Raw genomic sequence first — 18,141 nt, 5'->3', positions numbered from 1 at the left:
TTCCACTTCTCAGCCCAGCTCTGCATTGTATCAATATCCCGTTGTAAACTATGAAAACTCTACACTGCCTACAACAATACCAACCTTTATGTCATCTACAAACTAATTGTCCCACCCTTCTACTTTCTCATTCAAGTAATTTATATATAAAAAAACAAAGAGCAAGGGTCCCATAACAGATTCCTGCGTAACACAGTAGGTTATTGACCTCCAGACGGAATACGCTCCATCTACTACCACTCTCCACCTTCTGAATCTGTGCAGCCGTGTTTCCCTGAATCCCATGCCTCCAGTCTTCCTGAAGTGAGCCTACTTTGGGGAACCTTGTCAAATGCCCTACAAAAACCCATATACACAACTTCCACTGATCTACCTCCATCAACTTGTTCTGTGACTTCTTAGAAGAATTTGATCAGGTTCATGAAGCACAGCTTTTTCTTCACAAAGCCATGCTGACTCTTCCTAATCAGCCTATGCTTCTCCAGATGTTTATAAATCCTGTCTCTAAGAATTCTCTCCAATAGTTTGCTCTCCACTAACATAACTCACTTGTATAAGACCATAAGATATAAGAGCAGTAGGCCATTTGGCCCATCGAATCTGCTCCACTATTCAATCTTAGGCTGATCCAATTCTTCCAGTCATTCCCACTCCCCTGCCTTAAACCCATATCCTTTGATGCCCTGGCTAATCAAGAACCTATCTATCTCTGCCTTACATACACCCAATGACTCGGCCTCCACAGCCACTCATGGCAACAAATTCTACAGATTTACCACCATCTGACTAAAGTAATTTCACTGCATCTCAGTTTTAAATGGACGTCCTTCAATCCTGAAGTCGTGTCCTCTTGTCCTAGAATCCCCTACCATGGGAAATAACTTTGCCATATCTAATCTGTTCAGGCCTTTTAATATTCAGAATGTTTCTATGAGATGCCCCCTCATTCTCCTGAACTCCAGAAAATACAACCCAAGAGCTACCAGACATTTCTCATAAGGTAACCCTTTCATTCCTGGAATCATTCTTATAAATCTTCTCTGAACCCTGTCCAATATCAGTATATCCTTTCTAAAATAGGGAGCCCAAGCAGCTCACACTACTCCAATTGCAGTCTCACAAGTGCCTTATAGAGTCTCAACATCACATCCCTGCTCTAATATTCTATACCTCTAGAAATTAATGCCAACATTGCATTCGCCTTCTTCACAACTGACTTAACTTGGAGATTAAACTTTAGTGCATCTTGCACAAGGACTCCCAAGTCCTTTTGCATCTCTGCATTTTGAATTCTCTCCCCCATCTAAATAATAGTCTGCCTGTTTATTTCTTCCACCAAAGTGCATGACCATACACTTTCCAACATTGTATTTCATTTGCCGCTTCTTTGCTCAATCTTCTAACCTATCTAAGTCTCTCTGCAGGCTCTCTGTTTCCTCAACACTACCCACGCCTCCACTTATCTTTGTATCATTGGCAAATTTAGCCATAAATCCATTAATACTGTAGTCCAAGTCATTGGCATACATTGTAAAAAGCAGCAGTCCCAACACCAGCCCCTGTGGAACTCCACTGGTAACCAGCAGCCAGCTAGAATAGGATCCCTTTATTCCCACTCTGTTTTCTGCTGACCAGCCAATGCTCCACCCATTTTAGTAACTTCCCTGTAATTCTATGGGCTCTTATCTTTCTAAGCAGCCTCATGTGCAGCACCTTGTCAAAGGCCTAACATTTCTTGGACAAAGGAATAACATTTGCCTCCTTCCAGTCCGATTGCCAGTGAGGATGCAAAAATCATTGCCAAAGGCAGACAATCTATTCTCTCACTTCCCGTAGAAGCCTGTGGTGTATCCCTCTGGCCCTGGAGACTTATCCTTACTAATGTTTTTCAAAAGTTCCAACATATCTTCTTTCTTAAAGTTAAGATGTTCCAGTATTTCAGCCCGTTTTATGCTGTCCTCCCTTTCATCAAGATCCGTCTCACTGGTGAAAAGTGAAGCAAAGCACCTCCCTTAGCTCCTCCAACTCCAAGCATGTTTTCTTTTATTCCTGATCGGTCGTACCCTCACTCTAGTCATCCACCTCTTTTTCACATATGTGTAGATGAATCCCAAGGTATTCCTCAATTCTACTCACCAAGACCTCCTCATGTCCTCCTCTAGTTCTCCCAAGACCCTTCTTAAGCTCCTTCTTGACTGCCTTACAACTCTCCAGAGCCCAGTCTGATCCTTGCTTCCTAAACCTTAGGTATGGTTCCTTCTTTGTCTTGACTAGATGATCCACTTTTTCCTTCACCCTACCATCTTTTCTCTGCTTCAGCAGGACAAACTTTTGCAGAATCTCATGCAAGTGCTTCCTAAACAACCTCCACGTTTCCCTGGTGCATTTCCTTGAGTGCATCTATTCCCAATTTACACTCCCTGTTCCTGCTTAATAGTATTATAATTTACCCTCCCAAATTAAATACTTTTCCATACCGATTGCTCCTATCCCAGTGCAAGACTCGGGGAGTTATGGCCATTTTCTCTGAAATGCTCACCCATCGAGATCTGTCATTTATCAGGTTCATTACCTAGTACTAGATACATTATGGCCTCTCCTCTAGTCAACCTGTCCACATATTGTGACAGGAATCCTTCCTAAACACACCTAGCAAATCCTGTCCCTTCTAAACATTTTACACTAAGGAGTTGCCAATCAGTATTAGGGAAGTTGAAGTCATCCATGACAACAACCCTGTTATTTTTGCACCTTTCCAAAACCTGCCTCCCAACCTGCTCCTCATTATCTGTTTCTACTGAAGGTCTATAGAATTACTCCCTATAAAGTAAATGCTCCCTTCCTATTTCCGATTACACCCATACTGACTCAGAAGATGATCCCTCCATAACGTACATCTTTTTGGCTGCTCTAGTACTATCCCTGGTTAGCAATGCTCCCCCCCCCACCCCTCCTCTTTTATCTCCCTCACTGTCCCTTTTGAAATATATAAACCCTGGAACATCCTGCAGCCATTCCTGCCTTTGTGACAGTCAAATCTACAATGCTGTAGTTCATGTACTGAGCTATGCTCCAAATTCATCACCCTTGTTTTTAATACTTATTACATTAAAATAAACACGTCAACCTATCCAACTGACTGCATTTATGTCCTATGCATTATCTATCATTCCTCACAGTCTCTCTACATGTTGTATTTCCCTTACACCAACTGCTACATCCTCTGTCCTATCACTCTGGTCCTATCTCACTGTTAACTTAGTTTAAAGCTTTACAAGTGCATCTATCAACCTGCCTACAAGGACATTGGTCCCACTCAAGTTCAGGTGTAATCTATCCTCTTTGTACAGGCCATAACTTCCACAGGAGAGATCCCAATGATCCACAAACCCTGTCCCCTGTAACAATTCACACATTCATCTACCATGTTTTACTATTCTTACCCTCACTGGTGTGTGGCACAGGTAGCAATCCAGAGATTACTACCCTTGTGAACCTGCTTTTCAACTTCCTAAATAGCTCCTTATATTTGCACTTCAGGAAGCATTCCTTTTCCTTACCCATTTCTTTAGTACCAATATGACTTCTGGTTGCTCACCCTTCCTCTTTTAAATGCTGTGGACCCAATCTGAGACATCCCTTACCCTGGGGGGCAATATGCTATCTGGGAGAGTCTTTCACATTCACAGAATTTCTATTTGTTCTCCTAACTATTGAATCTCTTTTTCCACTGCTCTCCTCTTCTCCCTCCTTTACTTCTGAGCTCCAGAGCAAAACTCAGTACCAGAGACCTGGTCCCTGTTGTTTTCCCCTGGTAGGTCATGCCCCCAACAGTATCCAAAGCTGTATACTTACTGTTGAGGGAAATGGTCACAATGGAATCTGTTCTATCTGCCTATTTCCTTTCCCTCTCCTGACAGTCACCCAGCTACCTGCCTCCTGTATTGTAGCTGTGACTACCTCCCTGTAGTTCCTATCTATCACCTCCTCATTCTCCCGAATGATCTGTAGGTCATCCAGCTCCACTCCATTTCCTTAACATGGTATGCAAGAAGCTACACTAGAATGGAGAAACTCCCAGATTTGCCACATCTTGCAAGAGGAGCACACCACTACCAAGACCTCAGCCTCTTCTCACTGAAGCCTCTTTAGCCAACACCTTAGTTCCCCACTCTGTCCACTCACACTATGGCCACACACACAATGGCTGCTACAATTCAATCTATCTTCATTTTATTGGCACTTGCCTACTACTTGATAAACCAAGCAATCTCAAGCTCTGCAGAATGTCCTGACAGGCCCCACTCACTTTTAAAATCTGGCACTACTTAGCACAGGTAACTACTCCTACAGTCTCAAACTTTGTAGTAAATTGGGCTGACATACCTGTTTCCATGTTCTATGACTCTAAATTTAAGCATGCCTTTGACAATCCATGCTGAACATTTCTTTCCAATCTCGCTTCACTTTCTCTGATCCAATTAATCAGTTATCAACATCAGCTGCACCATTTGTCATTTGAAACAGCTGACAACAATGGGATGTTAATCATTTCAAATTGGCATAAAGTTTTCAATAATTCACTGGGATATGTTTTCAAGTGCATTGTATGTCAGTGGGACTTAATTTATATAAATCAGAAATACATTCTTGTCCATAAATAAGCGGTATGCTGTCATGATGTTGAGGCTCATGTTGATGCACTGGCCATTTAATCATGACACAAAATACTCTGCAGATGCTGGGGTCAAAGCAACACTCACAGCACGCTGGAGGAACTCAGCAGGTCAGGCAGCATCCGTGGAAACGAACAGTCAACATTTCCGGCCGAGACCCTTCATTAGGACTGAAGAGGGAGGGGGCAGGGCCCTATAAAGAAGGTGGGGGGAGGGTGGGAAGGAGAATGCTGGTAGGTTCCAGGTGAAAAATCGGTAAGGGCAAAGATAAAGTGGTGGGGGAGGGAAAGCAGGGAGGTGATAGGCAGGAAAGGTGAAGAAGAAATAGGGGAAAGCACAAAGGGTGGTAGAGGGAGGCGGAACCATGAGGAAAGTGATAGGCAGCTGGAGGAGGGGGCAGAGTGAAACTGGGATGGGGAAGGGAGGGGGAGGGAATTACCGGAAGTTGGAGAATTCAATTGTCATTTTGTCATTGTCAGGGTGGTTAAATGCTAGGCAAATTAGATTTTTCCATTAACCACATCAGCTTCAGTTTGGGTACATGAGCCTTCTGTGAGCTCTTGCTCTGACAAACTGCAGCATTATTGGCATCTTTAGCATTTATCAGTGGCATTTCTGTAGATGTCATACTTATGCATGCACAATCAAATGTGAGAATCTGTGTGCCTAATAACTCTGATTCACTTAGTTCATCACTTAAACCACAAACAGACTTTCTGTGCAGCGTGCAATCAAAAAAAGCCACCAATGTTCCAGTGCTGAGTAAAATCCTTCAAAGAGATACATTCATCTGACTTCAGATTCCTTTTGATGGTTTTCTTGCACTCCTATGAACCACCATTTTCTTCAGCTCCCTCATAACCAATTAACACCATGTTGCTTGTTCCAGCAACATTTCCATGAACTGAAAGGTCACTGCACTGCAGTTTACTCATCAAGGCTTTCAATGTTGCTGCTGAGTAGTCATAATGCCCTGTAGCCACTCTTACAATTCTGCACATGCATCATACATTTACCTGCAATACAGTGGTAGGGATGAAAGGTTTTTGATGGAAACCTAAGACAATTCCTTTGGTATTCATCTTTTGCATATCAGGGTCATCATCATTATGTACCATATAGTATGACTGGGATAATCATGGTCTAGGAGCATGATTGTGCTTGGCAAATTCTACAGCACCTATCCAATATCCTATGGTTTGTTGCTTTATGCTCTCCTACTTCTCTAACCAGGGTAAAAAGCTGCCTTCTACTTTAGTGAAATCCTTATGAGGGCGTTAATCAAAAATCTGCTGGAAGTCCATATAAGTAACAAATCAGTTCTTTGATAACATCAATAATCTCATTGATTTCCTCATGTTTTAAGTTGATGACTATATTAGATTATCATTGCATTTGCGTTCAATTTACAATGATGTGCAGTCCATCCAGCAATATAATGAAAGCAAATATGTAGAGATTTTATCAAAACAGTCAAAATATTCGGGGGGGGGGGAGATCCATTACATCAATGCTAATTCTCTGAAAGAGCTACCTATTAACCCCATTTCCCTAACCTTTTCCATTGCTCCGAAAATGTTTCATTTAAAAATTTTCATCTGATCTAATTTGAATATTATTATGGAATCTGCTTTCACCACGTTTCAGGCAAGGCATACATTAATGATTCAGAGGAGTTTTGTTTTATTCCCCCCCCCCCCACCCCATGGATTTTTGGTCATTTATTCTAAATCCAGATTGTCTGGTTTTTGACCTTTCTGCAAATTGTATTTGACTACCTCCGTTAAATCATATCCTCTGTTGCACTAAGAAGAAAAATTCCAGGTTCTGGATCACTAAAGACCATAAGACATAGGAGCAGAATTATGTCATTCAGCTCATGGAGTCTACACCGCCATTCTATCATGGCTGATTCCGGATCCCACTCAACCCCATACACTAGCCTTCTCACCATATCTTTTGATGCACTGACCAATCAGAAAACTATCAACTTCCGCCTTAAATATATCCATGGACTTGGCTTCCACCACAATCTGTGGCAGAGGGTTTCACTATTCTCTGGCTAAAAAAAAAATCCCTTCTTACCTCCGTTCTAAAATGTCACCCCTTGATTTTGAGGCTGTGCCCTCAAGTTCTGGATAGCCTTACTATAGGAAACATCCCCTCCACATCCACCCTATTTAGTCCTTTCAACATTCGGTAGGTTTCAATGAGATCCCCCTGCATTCTTCTAAATTCCAGTGACTACAGGCCCAAAGCTGCCAAACACTCCTCATATGTTAATCCCTTCATTCTGAAATCATCCTTGTGAACCTCCTCTGGACTCTCTCCTATAACAGCACATCCTTTCTGAGATATGAGGCCCAAAACTGTTGACAATACTTTAAGTGCAGACTGCATAGTGTCTTATAAAGCCTCAGCATTATCTTCCTGCTTTTATATTCTATTCATCAAAATAAATGCCAATATTTCATTTGCCTTCTTTATCATAGACTCAACCTGTAAATTAACCTTTTGGGACTTTTGCACAAGGACTCCCAAGTCCCTCTGCACCTCTGATGTTTGAACCTTCTACCCATTTAGAAATAATCTGCACTCTTTTTCCTCTTACAAAATTGCATTATCATACACTTCCCAACATTGTTTTCCATCTGTCAGTTTTTTGCTCATTCTTCCAATTTGTCTAAGTCCAGGTGCAATCACGTTGCCTCCTCAGCTCTACCTACCACTCCAACTATCTCTATATCATCTGCACACTTTGCCACAAAGCCATCAATTCCATTATCTAAAATCAATGACAAAATATGAATAATAGCAGTAACAATACTGACCCGAGGAACAGCAGTAGTCACTGGCAGAAAACCAGAAAAGGCTCCCTTTATTCCCACTCACTGCCTCCTGCCTGTCAGCTATTCATGCTTGTATCTTTCCTGTAATGCCATGGGACTTCATCTTGTTGAGCAGCCTCGTGCGTGGCTCCTTATCAAATAAATGCCTTCTGAAAATCCAAGTTAATTACATCCACTGTTTCTCCTTTATCCACCCTGCTTGTTACTTCCTCAAATAACCAACAGATTTGTCAGGCGAGATTTTCATTTACAGAAACCACACTGACTTTGACTTATTTTATCATTAGTTTCCAAGTACCCCAGAACCTCATTCTTAATAATAGACTCCAACACTCTCCCAGCCACTGATGTTAGGTTAGCTGGCCTATAGTTTCCTCACTTTTGCCTTCCTCCCTTCTTAAAGAGTGGAGTGATATTTGCAATCTGACAGTCCACCGAGACCATGCCAGAATTAAGTGATTCTTGAAAGATTGTGACCGATGCATCCGTTATCTCTTCAGCAACTTCTCTCAGGGCTCTGGGATGTAGTCCATCTGTTATCCACCTTAACACCTTTTAGTCTGCCTAGCACTTTTTCCTTTGTAATAGCAATGGCACTCACTCCAGTTCCCTGACACTCAAGGACCTCTGGCACACTGCTAATATCTTCCACAGTGAAAACTGATGCAAAGTATCCATTCAGTTCATCTATAATTTCTTTGTTAGCCATTACTACCTCACTAGCATCAGTTTCCAGTTGTCCAATATCAACTCTCACTTCCCTTTTACTCTTTATATAACTGAAAAAAAACTTTTGGTATCCTGCTTTATAGTATTGTCTAGTTTGCCCTCAAATTTCATCTTTTCCCTTCTTATAGCTTTTTTAGTTGCCTTTTGTTGGATTTTAAAAGCTGCCCAAACATCCAACTTCCCACTCACTTTTGTTACCTGATATGCCCTTTCCCTGTCTTTTATGCAGTCCTTAACTCCCCTTGTCAGCTACGATTGCCTACCCCTGCCATTTCAGAACAACTTCTTCTGTGGGACATATCTATCCTGTGTCTTGGGAACTATCCCCAGAAACTTCAGCCATCACTGCTTTGCTGTCAACACTGCCAGTAACCTCCTCCAATCCAGGGCTCAAGCTCCTCTCTCATGTCTCTGTAATTCCCTTCATTCCATTGCAATACTGATATGTGTGACTTATGCTTTTCCCTCTCAAACTGCAGTATGAATTCAGTCATATTATAATCACTGCCTCCTCAGGGTTTCTTTACACTTAGCTCCCTAATATTATCTGGGTTATTACACAACTCCTAATCTAAGGTAGTATTTTCCCCGACTAGGCTCAAGCACAAGCTGCTCTAAAAAGCCATCTCATAGTCATTCAACAAATTCCCTCTCTTATGATTTGACACCAATCTGATTTTCCCAATCCTCTTGCATATTGAAGTCCCTCATTACTATTGCCGCATTACCCTTATTACATGCCTCTCCCAGCTCCCTTTACAATCTCAACCTCACATCTTGTCAACTATTTGAAGGCCTATATATGATTCCCATATTGGTTTTTTTACCCTTGCAGTTTCTTAACTTCACCCACAGAGATTCAACATTCTCTGACCCTATGTCACCTCTTTATAAAGATATAATTCCATCTCATACCAACAGAACCACACCACAACCTTTGCCTTCCTGCCTGTCCTCTCAATACAAAGTATATCCTTTGATGTACCTTTGAGAGTTCAGAGGAGGTTCATAAGGATGATTCTGAGAATGAAAGGGTTATCATATGAGGAATGTTTGATAGCTCTGCATCTGTACTCGCTGGAATGTAGAAGGATAGGCAGGGAGAAATCTCATTGAAACCCTCTGATTGTTGAAAGGGCTAGACAGAGTAGATGCAGAAAGGATGTTTCCCAAGGTGAGGGAGTCTAGGACAAGAGAGCACAGCCTCAAGATAGAGGGGCATCCATTGAAAAAGCAGAGAAATTTCTTCAGCCAAAGGGTGATGAATTTGTGGAATGTATTACCACAGGCAGCTGTGGAGGCCAGGCTGTTGGGCAGAGTTGATAGGTTTTCGATTGGATATGACCTCAGAAGTTACGGGGAGAAGGCTGGAGAGGGGGGAGAAGGCTGGAGAGGGGGGAGAAGAGGATCAGCTATGATTGAATCATGGGCCAAATGACCTAATTCTGCTCCTATACCTTATGGTTCTATGGTCATATGATCTTAAGCTCCAAACAGTGGCCTTCTTTCAGCCAATGCCCACAACGTCATACCAACTAATCTCTAATTGCACCACGAGTTCATCCAATTTATTCCATTGCTACACACATTTAAATATAGCACATTCAGTCCTGCATTCTTCACCTTTTTGAATTTTGCCTCTGTAGTACAATTTATCTCTTAGTTCTGTCTGCATTTGTACCCGATCATTGAGTTGTCCTTCCTTACACTCATGTTACATCGATCATCTACTTGTAAACCTGCAGGCTTATCCTCAGCTCTATCATACTGGTTCTCATCCCTCTGCCATATTAATTTAAGCCACTCCCAACAGCTCTAGTAAACCTGCCTGCAAGAATATTGGTCCCAATCTCCCTCATCCTAAATGAGCACCTTGTTTTACATTGCGGATGACATACAGTACAAAGCTCCTTTCTAATGTGCTTCAGGAATTAGCAAAGTACTGGTTATTGGCATCTAGTGCTCTATGTCACAAGTCTAATTGAATGCAGTTGATGTCCAATCAATGACTTAAAAAGCTTTACCACAGCTTCCTTCTTTTTGTTTCCTATAGCTCCATTTATAAAGCCAAGAATCTTGTTACTTATTTCACTTGATTAGTCACTGTCAAATAATGGAATTTAGAAACTATGAACTCTCTTCACTTTTTAAAATGTCATTTGCTTCTCCTCTTGTATCATTTTAAAATATTTGTTGCATTAAGTGACATCTGTCATGTAGGTGCTTGCTGCAACACCAAGTCGTCTCCAAATGCTTCTTACAGTCCTCTTCATTCTTTTCTATATTTCTAATCTTTGTTCCATCCATAAATTTTAAAATGGTGCCTCCTGTGCCCAAATGTAGATTAATTAAACTCAGCAGAAGTAACCAAGGCCAGCTTTACATTCTGCCTATGAAAGGAAAATAACTACTATTCATTTTCTGACATTCAACCTATCTTATATATGTTATTACTATCACTGTAATTGCACAGACTTTCATTTTGCTAGCATTTCAATTATTATTATATGTAGTATTATAAACAACAGTTATTATAAACCCATATGAAAACAGCAACTGAATTATCTCATCTGAAAACATTGCCAGGTTAATCAGATAGGATTTCTCCTTATCACTACATTGCTAGTTGTCATTTATTAGCCAAGAGGAATCTAACACTCTTGGGCGATTGTCTCCAGATGTCTTCCCACTGTCAATGATAGTCTGATTAACTAATTGTTATCTAATTAATTCTTCTGCTTTTTTAGGTTGAGGGCATGTACAATTTTCAGTACTCAAAACATCTGATTGTTTGAAAGATTGTGGAATCTGCAATTGCAAGGATTTGGAGGTTTGACTAACAAAACAGATAACTAGCCCCTATTTATGTTTTTAAAAGAGTGTTGTGGGACTCCACAATCCCTGGTGTCAGAACAAAAAAATTCTGCACCTAAATTCATTTGTATCAGATGTGAGATGTGTGAAGTATGATCAAAATACTACCCAGCCCAATCACAAACAAGAGAAATCTGCAGATGCTGGCAGACTAAGCAACACACACAAAATGCTGGAGGAAATCAGCAGACCAGATAGCATCTATGGAAAAAAAAGTACTGTCGACATTTCAGGCCAAAACTCTTTGGAAGGATTTTGGACCAAAACGTCAACTGTACTTTTTTCCATAGATGCTGCCTGACCTGTTGAGTTCCTCTAGCATTTTGAGTGTGTTGCTTGTACTACCCAGCCCAAGCTTTTTTGGAAAATAAATGAGATTGAAATTGCTTTGCAGAATAATATAACAATGAAGTCATGTCTATAGACACATACTTAAATTTGCTCTTTGATCTGGCTCAGTCCATCACCATAGAAAAAGTGCTAATGCAAAATACTTTCAACTTCAACATAGGAAAGCTCAAATCTAGTAACAAATGTACCAGTGTTTGATGGTGGCCAGGCAAATAGCTATTATAAATCATGCAATGCAATTAGTGTGGCACTTAAAATCCTTCATGAGTCACACATAAAATTAATACAGAAAATTTTCTAGCTCAAATGCCCAAAATCCTGATCTGAATATTTTGAATAGAAAACTCCCACAAGTAGTATATACTCGTGTTCCCAATATAATGTCATAATTGATAGTGACAGTTACAATAAACTAACTCAGAAGGAACAAAATTGTCTGTGTTTGCTTAACTATTCAAAGTGACCCTCTTTACATGCCATCAAATGATAGATTTCTGAGATTGAAAAATTGTTGTTGACATCCTCTTGTTAACAATTGTTTTACCTTTCTCCTAATCTCCCAAACAAAAATGATTTGGCTCTCATAGCAGAGAGGGCAATAGTCATTTAAAAATAAAACAGTGAGAGTTCAGAGCCTAAGCATTCCTGTAAGGGTGAAAGATAAAAACTGAAAGTCGAAGGAACCCCCTACAGGCCAAGGGATATGGAGTGTTGGTTAATGAAACAAAATCGTAGTGGCAGTAGTGAAAGTGAAAATAGAAGTGACTCTACAGGACCTGTAGAGGACAAAGTAGGAGAACAAAATGGGGATAGGAGATCACACTGGTGGGCAAAGATCAAGGAAAGTATTCGAGTAAAATAAGTATATTAAAGGCAAAAGAGTATCCAGAGAATATACAAGGTCCATTAGCATTATGTGCATGGAGTCAAAGGATATGGGTAGGATCTTAATTGAATATTTCTCATCTGATTTTACTGTGGAGAAAGCATTGAAGTTGGAGAATTCAGGGTGGAGGATAATGGAATTTTACAGCAAATTACCACTGAAAAAGAATATATATTAGATATCTTAGGGGTGTTAAAGGTTTGCTAGTAACCTTTCATGTTCATAACATAATGGCACCAAACTATTTTACTATGTTAGTGGTACAATATATATGCAAGGTGCATTTATTTTCATTGTTATGCTTGGCTGATTGTAGAGCTGAGAGATTAACCCTCTCCCTGCTTCACTGCACTACATTCTTGTGACTGACTAGGCTACATGTATAATTGGGTGTTTATAGCATGATTTCAATCTCAAATTTACAATAGACTAGTATAAAACAAAAATACATTCAAATCAACCATGCTGGAAGAAACTTGTGAATTTATCAGCACCTGAAAGATTTAGATTGGTCTATTAAATGGGATCATTCAATTCACCATACCATTTTGTGGGAATCAACTCAATCAAATGGCAGTCACTTTAAAATTTTGATCTAATGAATACTCTCAGAGTGAAAGAGTTTAAATGGAATAGATCGATGTTTTCTGAGATCCCTAGCTTAGGCTAAGAAATTGTCCCGCAAGTTAATAAGATTTAATAGTTATTTAAATCAAGATTCCTGCAGATGATTAAGAATTTATGTTCAGACCAAATCCTGGAAATTTGTTACAATTTTGGGAGCGTCCACTGTTGGCATACATTAAAATACAACGTAAACACGGTTTACATATTGGAGAACTTTGCAAATTCGTGGTCGGTGTTCCATCCCCAGTCAGTATGTGACCCTGACAGCGTCTTACCCGTGGGAGTGAGTTGTAATTTTGCGCTTTTCCTCCAGGCGGTAGTCTTGCATAGCGGACTGCAACTGGCTACTACGATAGTTACGGTCATAGTGCCGGTGGTGCTTCTGGTAAAAAGGTAATGATAGCGAGGACATGCTGGCAACGTAATATCCAACTCTTACGTTGTATGAATTCTCAGGAATCTGCTCGTAGATAAAGCAGAAACAAAAAAAAAAGTAAATCAGGTAAAGGGCTCAACGATCTGCTCCATTAATGTAAACAGAATAAACCGACAATGATGTATGTAGGTCATTGTCAGTAGGTGAAGTTTAGAGTGCGCTGAAACCGAGATATAGGTAACAGGGTTCTGATTTATTTCATTTTGTTTCCTTTTCTGGTCCAACCTTAGCCGGTCGAAGTAACAGCTCCAGCAGTGCAGAGAAACATTTAAATCCTTACATCTAGCAAAGTTTCAGTATAATTTATCATGATTGGCAAGAAATGCGAAACAAAAGTACAGGGTTTTTATTATATATATATAAATATCAATCATATTAAATAAAAAATAATTATAATTCGAAATAACCGGCTCTACTTTCGATCGGTTTAAATAATTATTTTAAATAATCCGTTTTAATAAACACAATTAGCTGCAAATTGACCATCGTGCGTTGCATTTGCCACACTTACATCCAACTTCCCAGTCTGTGTTCAATTTTCTATTTCAAGATGAATGTTAAAGTAATTCTGATAGAATTGTTAACATCCAACCACATAGAATTCAGCTGAAATATTATACGGGTTCGTTCTTGCTCTCTAAGTGTGCCCTTTATTGTAGATAACCCTGACACAAAACCAAATTAATAAAACTCAGTGATTCTGACCGATCTCGCCAGTTGAACTATGTGTTGAGTGCACATTTAGAACTGCACCGGTCAGCTGCCAACGGAACCTTAACTTTTAATAAGGCAAACAACATTTAAGTCACAGAACCGCCACAAGAGCTGCTAAATCTACTGAGAATCGGGCGCACTTACCAAATGTCAAATGTTTTCTGGGATTTTGTTGTATATACTAGAGAGAACGCTCGGTGTGATGTTTCGGGGAAAGCGGCTGCAGAGTTCTGTACAAAAATAATGCCTCCCGTCAGTGGAATGTAAAACCAGAGTCCCGACCTTTTATGGTTTGAAGGATTGATAAATATAGCACTAGAGTAAGTAATCAGTCTCCCACGGCTAGAAAACTCAAGGGATTGCATGCAGGTAAAGAGTTGTTTAACATTTCATGCAGACAGAAATAAGAGTTTGCAATTAGTGGAGTTCAAGCTTCAAATCGCCGATCCCTTTTACCCACTCCCTTCTTAAATCTGGATACACACCACTAATTTTAGCCACCCTCTGCCCCTCTCACGGGATTGACCTGATAGCTGATCCGGTGATTGAATACACATATGTGGACTGAAAGATGCCAGGATCACAATTCTTAGCGGTTCTCTGATTCGAGGTGACCTGCCTCCTCGCGAGTTCGGTGGATTTTGAAATGACTGATGAATCCGTTGTAGGATCCGCGGACGGTCACAGATGAGGCGAAGGGATGTGGAAGATGGAAATGGGACGTTTACAGGAGCAGGAGGCGTCTATGCAAGATTAAAAAAAAATCAACAGGTCTCCAAAGCAGAGGTTCAAGACAAGGGACTAGGCTCTGCCTCATGGATTTAACACACGCATGCACACATACACAGATGTAGAATCACAAGTATTCCGACTTCAAATAATACTTCAAGAGCAATACTAAACATTATGTGCGGCCAAACATTATGATATTCGAGAACAATATATGCATTAATTTCAAAACCTGGTTGTTGCATCAATAGATAGCTGAACAAGCTCATTTTGTGACCTAAGTTCCAACTCCCTTGTACAACTTTATTTTCTTAACTCAAAAGAAGTAACACAGACCAATCCATGCACTGGGTCTGGCTGAAGTTTCCCACCTCATATTAGACAATCAATATTATTGTACTTTCCTCTCTCCCTCAGACTGATGCCCACATTAATCAGACAAAGATTAAATAGGACAAACAATTACATCAGGAGCCTAACATCAGTGGTGTTGCAATGAGTGAATGAAGCGAACCCAAGTGCAGGACACAGGCACGGAGATTGAGTTAGGATGCTTATGCGGACGTGAACATTGAACAGCAAACAGGAGGGATCTTGCCACGGAGCCTTGACACAGAGAGACCGAGTTTCATAGGTAAACTTTGAAACTGGAGCAAAACTTAGAACACACGGTCCTAAGCAGCTGAGAAATGTTAATTACCACACAGGCAAAACCAATGATCTGGCTACTAGTGGTTGTAACCCCGGGGTTCTTATGCTGCAGGTCTTGACGGAAACCAGGTGTGCCGTCAAAGAGAATTAGAAGCAAGTGGGAAATTAATGGTCAGAACCATGGCACAATCAAAGGAAATTAGGAGAAATGTAAGGAATTAAGGATCGGGACTGTGACAGTACCCCCCCCCCAATCAGGAATCTCAAGGCAAACCCACCAGGCTTGTCCGGATTGTCTCGATGGAAATCACAGAGAAGGGAAGGTTCCAGGATGAAGGAGCGAGGAATCCAGGAGATTTCCTCTGGACCGTATACTTCTCAATTGACCAGGTACTGGAGGCCCCTGCCTCGGTAGCGCACATCCAGTATTCGCAGGACGGTGTATGCTGGGTGGTCATCAATGATCCAGCGGTTGGAGGGGATTTGGCAGGAGGGCACAAAGGACTGACAGATAGAGGTTTCAATTGGGAGGTGTGAAAGGTGGGATGAATGTGCATGGATCCGGGCAGTTTGAGTCTGACCGCTGAGGGGCTGAAGACACTCTCAATCTCGAATGGTCCCAAGTAGCGAGGAGTGAGTTTCTTGGGTTCATTCTTGAGGGGAATGTCTTTTGGCAAGAGCCAAACCTTCTGCCCAGGCCGATAATTTGGTGCAGGAATTTGATGGCGATCGGCAATCCTCTGGTTGCGGTTGGCTGAGTGGAGCAGGGCCGCTCGTGCATCCTTCCAGATCTTGCGGCACCGGCAGAGATGGGTCCGAACAGAAGCACAGCAATGTCATCTTCATGTGCGGAAAACAGAGGGGGTCGGTAACCGAGAGAGCATTTGAAGGGAGACATTCCAGTGGCGGTGCTGACCAGGGAGTTGTGGGCTTACTCGACCCAAACGAGATGGGTGCTCCAGGATGACAGGTTGTTGGCAGTTATGCAGCGCAGTGCTGCTTCCAAATCCTGGTTTGCTCGTTCTGTTTGACCATTAGTCTGTGGATGGAAGCCAGAAGACAGGTTTACTGAGGCTCCAAGGGCTTGACAAAAGGATCTCTAGACTTGAGAAATGAACTGGGGACCCCAGCCAGAAATAATGTTAGAGGGAATTCCATGAAGGCGGAAGACGTGATGAACAAGGAGGTTGGCTGTCTGTAAAGAGTTTGGGAAGGGCTACAAAATGCACAGCTTTGGAGAAGCGGTCCACCACGATGAGTCTGGCAGAGTTCCCATGTGAAGGGGGTAGTCCATTAACAAAATCCAGTGCAATGTGAGACCAAGGGTGGCTAGGGACAGGTAGGGGATGAAGCAACCCAGCTGGTAGTCGGTGGGAGGCTTTTCCGCGGGCACAAACAGAACAAGCAGAGGCAAAGGAACAGGTGTCAGCGTCCATGGAGGGCCACCAGAAATGTCTCTTCAGAAGGGACAGAGTTCGATCGATTCCAGGATGGCAGGCAAAACGAGGTGTGCCCCCACTGGAGAACCTGAGACCAAACCAAGTCAGGCATGAAGAGGCCATTGGAGGGTCCATTGCCTGGGTCAGGTAGAGTCTGTTGGGCCTCTTTGACTATGGATTCGATCTCCCAGGTGAGGGCAGCCACTACACAGGATGGTGGAAGGATGGTCTCAGGGTTTGGAAGGCTTCGGGGTCCCAGTGGAAAGAGGTCGTAGGAGAGGTGAGTCGAATAAGGGGCGCTGCCACCCAGCTGTAATCCCTGATGAAGTGATGATAAAAGTTTGTGAACCCCAGAAATCGCTGGAGTTGCTTGAGTGAGGTGGGTTTTGGCCACTCTGCCACCACCCAGATCTTTTCGGGATCCTCCCTCACTTGCCCGCTCTTGATGATGTACCCTAAGAAACTGACAGAAGGGACATGAAACTCGCACTTCTCAGCCTTCGTGAATAGTTTGTTCTCCCAAAGCCTCTGCAGAACCTGACGGACATGGTGGATGTGTTCCTAAAGACTGCGGGAGAAGTTTAAGATGTCATTCAAATAAACAAAAATGGAACAGTTAATAAAGTCCCTAAGGACATTGTTTACCAGAGCTTGGAAGACGGTGGGGGCATTGGTGAGACCGAATGGCATGACAAGATATTCGAAGTGACCAAGTTTTAAAAGCTGTTTTCCACTCATCTCCCTCCCTTATCCTGACTAGGTGGTAGGCATTTTGTAGGTCCAACTTAGAGAAGATAGTGGCTCTATGAAGGGATTCGAAAGCAGAGTTGATAAGGGGCAGTGGATACTTATTCTTTATGATTATGCTATTCAGGCCCCGGTAGTCAATGCAGGGGAGCAGTGAGCCATCTTTTTCTGCACAAAAAAGAAACCTGCGCCTACAGGGGAAGATGAGGGTCGAATAATGCCCACTGCGAGAGAGTCATTTCGGTAAGCCTCCATTGCTTCCCTTTTGGGCTGGGACAGGTTATACAGCCAACTGGTGTGTAGAGGGGCTGTGGGGAGAAGGTCAATTGCGCAATTGTAAGGGTGGTGTGAAGGCAGGGAAAGAGCCCGTTGTTTGTTGAACATTTCTCCCATATCATGTTACTCTGCTGGAACCTTGGATAAGTCCGGCGTT

General features: G+C 41.9%; 1 protein-coding gene across 4 annotated transcripts in view; it reads right to left on the bottom strand.

Annotated features, from left to right (window-relative positions):
- The window catches only part of myom1b (myomesin 1b), a 187,441-nt gene extending 172,905 nt beyond the window's left edge, over nt 1-14,536 (bottom strand). Inside the window, exons 1-2 of one of the 4 annotated variants that reach the window (XM_063062392.1) lie at nt 14,287-14,536; nt 13,268-13,452 (exon numbers count right to left, since the gene is read on the bottom strand). In XM_063062392.1, the coding sequence (XP_062918462.1) occupies nt 13,268-13,404 (137 nt within the window). In that variant the 5' untranslated portion in view covers nt 13,405-13,452; nt 14,287-14,536. The remainder of the gene's footprint in view (nt 1-13,267; nt 13,453-14,286) is intronic. The other 3 variants (XM_063062401.1, XM_063062408.1, XM_063062415.1) reach the window with 3 other exon arrangements.
- Nucleotides 14,537-18,141: the final 3,605 nt, after the last annotated feature.

This window comes from Mobula hypostoma, chromosome 1, assembly GCF_963921235.1.
Source record: "Mobula hypostoma chromosome 1, sMobHyp1.1, whole genome shotgun sequence".
NCBI lineage: Eukaryota > Metazoa > Chordata > Chondrichthyes > Myliobatiformes > Myliobatidae > Mobula > Mobula hypostoma.
This window is presented reverse-complemented; position numbering and strand designations above follow the sequence as displayed.